This window comes from Alosa sapidissima, chromosome 22 (assembly GCF_018492685.1).
Source record: "Alosa sapidissima isolate fAloSap1 chromosome 22, fAloSap1.pri, whole genome shotgun sequence".
Classification (NCBI taxonomy): domain Eukaryota; kingdom Metazoa; phylum Chordata; class Actinopteri; order Clupeiformes; family Clupeidae; genus Alosa; species Alosa sapidissima.
The window spans coordinates 17,920,217-17,930,291 of record NC_055978.1 but is presented as its reverse complement, the minus strand read 5'-3'; the positions used below and the strand labels follow the sequence as shown (position 1 = coordinate 17,930,291).

The 10,075-nt window shown below is 44.6% G+C and overlaps 1 protein-coding gene across 1 annotated transcript in view; it reads right to left on the bottom strand.

The window, feature by feature from the left end:
• The window catches only part of apaf1 (apoptotic peptidase activating factor 1), a 55,573-nt gene that overhangs the window by 32,997 nt on the left and 12,501 nt on the right, over positions 1–10,075 (bottom strand). Inside the window, 10 exon segments of the mRNA XM_042078750.1 lie at positions 122–247; positions 3,349–3,465; positions 5,357–5,482; positions 5,616–5,714; positions 5,716–5,736; positions 6,272–6,397; positions 6,768–6,896; positions 8,688–8,840; positions 9,330–9,455; positions 9,814–9,954. Of these exon segments, the coding sequence (XP_041934684.1) occupies positions 122–247; positions 3,349–3,465; positions 5,357–5,482; positions 5,616–5,714; positions 5,716–5,736; positions 6,272–6,397; positions 6,768–6,896; positions 8,688–8,840; positions 9,330–9,455; positions 9,814–9,954 (1,164 nt within the window).

The window sequence follows — 10,075 nt, the reverse complement described above, 5'->3', positions numbered from 1 at the left end:
AAGAGACAGACAGAGAAGGACTGAGAGAGAGATGAGAGAAATCTCTAGATGAGAGAAAAAGAAGGATGTGAAGAATGACAGGGAGGACAAGAGAGCGAGAGAAAGAGAGAAATGGACCCACCCTGATGGTAGTGTCCTCTGAGGAGGTGATCAGCTGCTGTCCATCTTCAGTGAACTGACAGTGGAAGACAGTTTTAGTGTGACCTGAGAGAGTTGCCAGGGTCTCTCCAGAAGGAACCTCCAGCACCTGAGAGAGAGAGAGAGAGAGAGAGAGAGAGAGGGAGAGAGGAGGAGAGAGAGAGAGAGAGAGAGTGTGAGTGAGTGAGAGAGAGAGAGAGAGAGGTGTGAGTGAGTGAGAGAGAGAGAGAGTGTGAGAGAGAGAGTGGTGTGTGTGTGTGAGTGAGTGAGTGAGTGAGAGAGAGAGAGAGAAAAAAAAGACAAGCAAACCAGTCATATCACGTTTAGGAACCTTAGCACTTTACACCATGCTACTGATGGGCAAGGCAAGACAAGGCAAGTTGACTTCTATAGCACACTTCATACACCAAGGCAATTCAACATGCTTTACAAAAAAATAAAGGCAAAAGAAACATTCAAAGACAATTTAAGAGTACAAAAGGAGTAAAAGTAATGGCCTATGCAGATTACACGATTTTTTTTGTCTTCCAACGTTAGTATTTTACGATTGATCATGTCAGACTAGGTGACCAGAGAACCACAAATTCTTGCCATGTCATGGTCAGGAGATTGGCCACATCGCAAGATCATGTAGCCTATCTTTTGTAGCCTTCTCGTCGCGTGTCGTCATAGTGTCAGTGTCAACACGGGAGTCGTAGGAGATTCCCCAAAAACTCATGCTAGACTTTTGGCCGTGGAGTCATGGTACGTGGCAGAGAATAAATCGCCAGTCGTTGAATATGTCACATTACAAGAAGCGTTCCTCCTTCAGTGTCATTCCTGACTTTTTATATTCAGGCACGACACTGGAAATTTGTCGGCTATGAGTAGAGTATTTTTCCAGTCATTAATAGCAGAGAGAATAACCCAAATGTGCCCATTAAGATCCAGGCAGTTTTAAAGAACTATACATCAGAAATAAACAAAAAAAATGATGTTACTATTCCCCTTGTTGATATATTTTCATTATATTTTGTGAACCCACATGGTCTGTACACGGTGCAACATCATTTTGGAATACCACTATAACGCTAAGGATAAATGAACATAAACTCGACAGGTGGAAGTACACACTTTCTCCTATTTAGATTTCTATCAGGGGCCACACTGAGCAGTGGACACACTTTTGACCAAGGTTAGAGATAAGACACAAGCCTCATCGCCACCTCAAGCAGAACAGGATGGGAGGTAACACACAGATGGAGACGATGGCTTCAGTGTCCCCAAAAAATCTGCTGCTGCATTAAGGAGAACAAAACGCAGCCAATCAGAACGGCATGTGAGGACAGAGAGACAGAGAGAGAGAGAGAGAGAGAGAGAGAGAGAGAGAGAGAGAGAGAGAGAGAGAGAGAGGAGAGAGAGACAGAGAGAGAGAGAGAGAGAGAGAGAGAGAGAGAGAGAGCAAATGGGTGGAACTAGGAATGACAATGATAAGGCACATCAAAAAAAACATCTAGCCTGTCTGAGCGCGATTGATTAGGTCTGTTTCAGAGCAAAGCTCAACGCTTTGTGTGAGATACTGCCAGTCAAGGACTACAGAGCAGAGGATTTCAGAGGACACACACACACAGTCTCAATGGAGAAAGAAAAAAGCTATTTCAGATAAAAGTTGGCAATCTACACTCACTAGTGCAGAAAATTCTATTTTCAGTTCAAACACAATGGCTGACTATTAAACAGTGCTTAAAGCACAACGTTCAACTGCAGACTGAAGACAGGCGAGCGCAAGAGCCGCTTGAATACTAACTACGCACACAAATACACAACAGATCTAGTACAAATGCTCCTCTGCTTATTACACTGTTATACAGCATTTACTACATCATCAACTAGTCTTTATTCAATAGTTCTACACTAAGTACAGATAATGTACATTTATTAATTAAGTAAATCTTCATCATTACAAGTACGCAGTTTCTGTCCACCATGTTCTATTATGGGTACTAAAATGGAAACATCCAAATCATCCAATGAACCACACCTGGATCAGCTCTTTCAGTAAATCATACTTTAAGAACGCATTAGTTCAAAATCTAGTTCTAAATTTAATTCACCATTTACTTCAGAATATAACTTCCAAAAGAGCCATGCTCTCTAATTCTGCAGTGGAAGTTTTCTCTCAGTTCTTTACAGAGCATTAGGCAGCACTTTTAGCCAGACATACCAGCATCTATTAGGTAAATGCAAACAGCCACTCAGAGCAGGGCAAGTAGCGTGGACCTGAAATAGAGACACACTTTATGCTTGACATGGCAGGCCTACGGCGAGCTGCTCCGTTAGCGTTTAGACATGCCGGCTCTTTTCACAGCGAGATCAGTGGAGACACAGCAGGGTGCATCGCTGCTGAAGCTACCAGTGAAGCTAACACTAGCAGTCAGCTCAGTCCTCAGCTCTCAGTGTGGCCTTACCTGACCACAACCTTTCCATGAAATATGAAGAGTTCCTGAGAACGGTACGAAGAAAATAGCCTGGAGGTCTGTTATTCAGACAGTGGAGAGGTCTGTGGACATTAGAGGAGGGGAGTCATTTTATCGAACTGAAGGCTGCTGCTGCTGCTGTTGTTGTCTGGGTCTTGCTTTGATGGAACTTGGGGAGGCTTCTAGGAGGGTCTGTTTTGTCTGGGTGGGGGATCAGAAGAGTAAACAAGAGAAAGGACAGAAGTGGAGGCGAGGTCAACAAGTTCTCTGACCACCTACCTACAGTACCTACTTACCAGAGTCATTGTCTTCCTTTGAAATCGGTTCAGATGTAAATCACTGCCTGAACTACTGAATGTTTCAGTCACATGCTAACACACACACACACACACACACACACACACACACACACACACACACACCATTCACAGGTGTGATTGCAGTGCCTGACCAAATGCCTATTCTTATCACTGATGAGGGCACTCTTCCAGTGCCACCCTCTACACACGCACGCACGCACGCACGCACGCACGCACGCACGCACGCCCGCACGCACGCACACACACACACACAAATGCAGGCCCTCAGACACATGCACACACAACAATACAAACACAGATGCACAAACACACACGCACAAGAGCTCACATGCACACCCTCTCTCTCTATTGTACACAGACACACACAATCTCTTTTTTTCATACACATAGATACACACGCATTCTCTCTCCCTCTCTCTCTCTCTCTCTGGTACCTGTACTGTGCCTGTCTCTAGCCCTAGTGCTAGTACAAAGGCCCTGTGGGAGCTCAGCATCTGTAGAGCCCTCCTGCCGATGCTTCTCAGAAACTGACTAGCCGTGAGCCTCTCTGCCTGTGACAAAACAATATATGGGTCAGAACACATGCGCCACACACACACACACACACACACACACACACACACACACACACACACACACACACACACACACACACAATATGCCTAATAACACACTGTATGTCAACACACTTCCACACATTTTTGTTTTACTTTTGTTGCCACTAGTTTCCATAATCCTTCTACATAACAATGGAACTTCATAGAACTCCTGTGCTTAGAGGGCTAATACAGTGGCCTTGTACAGCAGCAGATGTGGTGCAGCCCGACTAATTGCCAGAGCAACACTGCCTCCTGCTGGTTACCATTCTCAGAGTAGCCAAACCGGGTCACACAGTAAAAAGAAAAACTCAGTGGAAAATACACTGTTAGCAATTAGTGTTTGAAATAAAAATAAAAAAAAACAGTTCATTTCAGCTGTTTTGGACATTTATATGATTTTTCTTAAAATGTATGTGCAATATAGATTTGCTTTTTTCTCTGATCTGCCATCCTTCACTCTATATTGTCAACTCTTCTGTCCATACACTTCACAGTCTCTCTTTTATTTACTTCTTCTCGTTCTACATCTCATTATGCCCCCCCCCATCATAACAGTAAGGGGAAGGTGAACTGAGGTGGACAGGTAGACCCCAGTGGCATCCACAGAGGAGAGGTAATTAATATCAATTACTCTGGGCGGCCGGACAGGGTTAAATAGGGGGACTTCATTCATTTGGAAGAACCCCCCAAAACACCCTCACACAGACACACATACCCTTCCTAGACACACACACACACACACACACACACACACACACACACACACAGCCCACCTGAGGATGCACCCCAGCCATCTGTCAGCTGTGATGTCAGAGTCACAGAGAGAGCAGCCAGGACATGGAGATACAACCACTAACAGCTAACAGCTCATTAATCAGAGAGAGAGAGAGAGAGAGAAAGAGAGAGAGAGAGAAAAGAGAAAGAGAGAAAGGACAGGGATAGTGGGGAGAGAAATACAGACTGGCATACAGTGTGTTAGTTAGAGACAAAAGGAAGAAAACATGGAGGAAAAGAACAGGAAGAGATAGGAGGGTTGCAAAACAGGTGAGAGGAGAGAGAGAGAGAGAGAGAGAGAGAGAGAGAGAGAGAGAGAGAGACACAAGCTGTTGTTGGTGTCACCCTGATGCGTCTCTCAGGATGTCAACTGTGTCACCTCTCATTACAGAGAGCCACACAAAACATCCTCAAGCAAGGTGACAATTATTTTTACCCACAGCCCACCACGGTCCAGCACGAGCCAGCACCCCAGCCTGACCTCCTATCTCAGTGGCACGGACACAGATTTGGGGGGAAATCAGAGAGAAGTGAACTGGACACGGATTTGGAAAGTCTAGCCGAGGTAGCATAAAACTACAGGCGTTCTTGTTCAAGCATTCGGTTTGTGATGTTTTTATCTTTCAAATGTGCCTGTGTGGTTGACCTAGGTATCACAACTCAACGGTACAACAGTTCATCAAAACACTGGCTGGAATTACACTGAAAATGGATTTGGAAATGGGTGAACTGTAGGTCTGTAAATGTGCACTTGTGTTTAATGTAGGAATTATTCTCCTCTTTATCAATTACCAACATACTGGGTATCCATTTAGTGCTAATGGGCTACCCAATTAGTTGTGAACTGATGGAAAGGGTCATATTCGTGATCAGAACAACAGGGCTGCATAATGCAACACTGGTCACTCCGAGCGTAGTGTGTTCTGGCCACGCATCAATAGTGACAGACACAAATCTGTCTATTATAAGTCAACACATCATCAAAATGAGTTTAAAGCCATTACTTTAACATAAAAACATGCATGCATGCTTGTGTGTGTTGGTGGGTGTGTGTGTGTGTGTGTTCTACCTTCACAACTCCATCCTTTCTACCCAGGGCTACAACAGCAGGCTGTCTGCAGATGCAGGTGCAGCGGATTCTGGACTCCTGCTTCTCTGACTCGAACACTACAGAACCTGTGTGCCCGCTCAGTACCTGCACACAACACACACACACACAACACACACACACACACACACACACGATTATGCATACTCCTACATGCAAATATTCTAGTCATCATGACTGAATGTCCTATGGCTTGACAAAATAATGTCCGTTCATGTACCTGTAGACAGTTGCGCTTGTCGGCGGTAACCATTGTAATGTCACCGTTGGTGAAGAGCGCGTCAGAGTCCCTCTTGAGGGAGACAGCGGACGAGGGTGTGAACCTTTTTAGTCTCCCACAGCTGCAGGGAGTGAGAAAACACACACACACACACACACCCTGAGTCAAATAGCACCTCTAATACACTAACAAGACTGAGATGGGGAGTACAAGGAACCAGAAAATTCAGAGAGGCGGAGAGCCAGGATAGACACAGATAAAGACACAGAGAGAGAGAGAGAGAGAGAGAGGAGAGAGAGAGAGAGAGAGAGAGAGAGAGAGAGAGAGAGAGAGAGAGAGAGAGAGAGAGAGAGAGAGAGAGAGAGAGAGAGATAGATAGATAGATAGATAGATAGATAGATAGATAGATAGATAGATAGATAGATAGATAGATAGAGAGAGAGAGAGAGAGAGAGAGAGTGAGAGAGAGAGAGAGAGAGACTACATGCACCGTCTTACTTTGTCAAGATTCTTTTAAAAAAGAAAATCATTACGAAACAAAAAGTTGCAGGGAAGTATGTTTTTCATTAATGAGTGAGGCAGAGATGTGTGTGTGTGTGTGTGTGTGTGTGTGTGTGTATGTGTGAGAGAGAGAGAGAGTGTGTGTGTGTGTGTACCCTGATGGTCTGGTCATCGGAGCAGGAGAGGAGTTGTGATCCATCAGGAGAGAACTGCACGCAGCGCACCCAGCTCAGGTGACCGCTACAGTCGGCCATCTTCTTATTGGATTCAAAATCCCACAGCTACCACACACACACACACACACACAGTTAAAAGAGTGTTAAACAATGAAAGGGCGGTAATGCTACTAGAGATACTGTACTGTGTTTACATGGACTATGTTCACATGGGTTCTGAAAACCTGGGCTAGAATGAGAAAAGGTAGCATGGACCAAACCCCACTAACAACTCTATCCATGTCAAACACAGGCGTAAACAGAGGAACTGAAGCCATGGGGGCCTCAACGATGATGCTTTGATACAATAACTCTTAAATAAATTACTGACATGAGATACTTTTGTGCGCTAAATGATATCCTTAGTGATGTGCGCACACACACATGCACACACACACACACACACACACACACACACACACACACACACACGTACCTCCACGGCATAGTGTGACAGTGCGATGGCCAGCAGCTGGCTACTGGGGCAAGCGTGGCAGAACTGGACGGTGCTCAGCCGACTGGTACGGATCTCACACACCAGGTCTGCACTGGCCACGTCAAACACCTGCACACACACACACCACACCAAATGAACACATCAGTCACGGGCTCCGAGTCAAATCAGTCAATTCAATAAATTAGCCATCAATCACACCTAATCAATTAATGAGAAAACCAATCAGTATAACCAATAAACTGAATCTTCCTTTCAGGTTATTTTTCAATTACCCTCTCCATCACAGTTCCATTTGTAATCAACAGTAGTTAATGAAGCGTGTAATCACTTTTGACAGTTATGATGGACATGCGCATGTCAATACTCTGCTGATTGACTGTTAGCATTACATCATGGCAGTGGATAAGAAAGCCACTAACACTGTCTAGCTCATGATCCTGTTGGTTTTTGGGTTGTATTTCTCTTTTTGGCTAAGAAGGACTTAGTAAGGCAGTTAATAGCACTGTTTGTGTGTGTGTGACCTTGATACTGTTAAGATGTACTGTAATAATACCTATCAGCTGTAGGGATCACTGCCTGAGCATCTGTACAGGCTACGAGTGTTTGCTCAACCATGAATTACAGCCACACACACACACACACACACATATATAAACCTGGCTTGCGCAAAATTCCAGAATTGAATTGAAACTGGCTTTTTAATTCCAATTCAATTCTTGAATTTCACTTGCATTTCAATTGAGGTAGCAAACAGGAAGCAGAATTGCAATTCGAATTGTGCACAACCCTGATGTACACACACGAACACAGACACACACATGCATGCAGGACACACACACCTAACAAACAAGATACCCAGAAAATCACACATGTAAACTGGCCCACACATATTTAACAAATGCATACACAAACAAACTCATACACATTGAGGCCAAAAACATCAGTCACTGTGCTTGTTGTTTAGTCACTGGCACTGTCCTATAGTGAGCTGACCTTTATCTGACCCTGGACTACAGATTTTTCCCTCTTTCTTTTAAAATCTTTTTTACTTGATCTGCAGCTGGTACTGGCTAGATATACTGTACAGAAAATCTATTTGCCATATAAAAAAAAAGATTTTAAAGCACTTTGCGACAAGGGTCAGTGCAATCATTTCTACAGGTGCCTTACGCTGGTTCAGTACGGACGTTTCAGAGTTGGAACAGTGTCTATATCTCAAAAGCTCTAGAAGCAGCAGTGCCGTTATATATATAAAATAATAAAGAAAACTTCAGAACCACAACAGTGTGCTGGCTTATCCCCACACCTTACCACTGTAACACAACAGGATGAGAAGGCAAACTCTGCAGGAAACATTTTCAAACACCCACCCACACACACACACACACACATACATACAAGCAAAAACCATTAACAAAAAGGCTTGGTATCTTCTAACACACACACACACACACACACACACACACACACACACACACACACACACACACACACACACACACACAAAGGAATGCATTATACTGTATATATCATGTCTCACTCTGTCAAAGCCTGCCTACTCTCTTCACACCTAACACACGTCTCTCTCTGTAAGGGACGTGGAGCTCTGTGGGGGACATGCGGTCACTCATCCCACGCAAAGAAGTGTCACTAACACAAGACAGAAGTTATACATGCCAACTCACTTATAATATCACACACACACACACACACACACACACACACACACACACACACACACACAGGGAAATCCAGCACATATGCACACAGCCACATACATACAAATAGACTCACACAAACACAGAAAAAGACACAAACACACAAACCACACACACACACACATACACGGAGGCACACAGACACACACACACACACACATGGAAACACACAGACACTCACAAAGACGGCGTTCTTAGCAGCACAGATGATGCGAGTGCCGTCAGCAGACCACGTGCTGCATGTGACCATGACGCCTGTCTCCTGGTCCGTCTCCGAGAAGTGGTCGCTCACAGCGATGGACTTCCACTCATTTGCGGAGGTTACCTCAAACATCTGCAGATCCGAGTCAGAAGTCACAACGGATCATGTTTACAGTACCAAATCAAAGCTCTTCACAGCAATGGAAACAACACCATCAGTCTAAACCATTTAAAGGGCACATTGCTAAAATGTGATAATTACAATAGCTCTAAACTGAGCAGCATTTCCCGCAGCTCTGTTAAGGCTAATCAAACAGGATCAAACACACACACACAGTCATATACACACACACCTGAGGACAAATGGCTATTTGGAGAGAGAGAGAGAGAGAGAGAGAGAGAGAGAGAGAAAGAGAGAAAGAAAGAAAAAAAGGAAAGAAAAAAGGGAAAAAAAGAAAGGAAGAAAGAAAGAAAAAAGGAAAGAAGGAAAGAAAGAAAGGGAGACTTTATACTGTATATACATGCACCGTTTCAACATTGCTGTTCAAATCAAACAGGTATTTTTGGAGTGGATGGCGCTGTGTGGCGCTGTGTGGTGGGGGGGTTGGGGGCGGGTGCCCACCTTGAGAGTGCCGTCACTGGAGGAGGTGGCCAGGTACTTATCATCAGGGGAGAAGCAGCAGTGGTTGACCGCATCGGTGTGTCCAAACATGGTGTTCTGGGAAGACGGCTTATTCAGGTTCCACAGCTGTAGGGGGAATGAAGGAGAAGAGAGAGAGAGAGAGAGAGAGAGAGAGAGAGAGAGAGAGAGAGAGAGAGAGATAGAGAGAGATGGTGAGAGAAACAGAGAGAAAGTAGGAGAGAGAAAGGGCAAGAGGATTATTAAACTATTCTCTAACTTTCTCTCTCACACAAAAAAAAACATATAACATTAAAATCACCAGCCGGCAAAGACAGCGAGAGAGAGAAGGAGAGAGAAAGATAGAAAGAGAGAGAAAGAGGAAGATAAGAAGTGTTGCAGAGAGACTGTCAGAGAGGTAGAGAAAAGCATGTCATTTAAGCATGTCATGGGAGTGCAAATGTCCATGTTGAGATGGTGGTCTTGCCTTGGTGTTCATGAACATGTCATTAGAGCAGGTGGCCAGTAGGAGGCGGTGTCGCGTGTTGGTGAACTGACAGTGGTTGATCTGCTCGTCGTACTCCTCATCAAATGCCCTCATCAGAGTCCCTCGCTCCGCATTCCATACCTAGAGAGCACACACACACACACACACACACACACACACACACACACACACACACACACACACACACACACACACACAGACACACACACACACAGACGGACGGACAGAGAGAGAGAGAGAG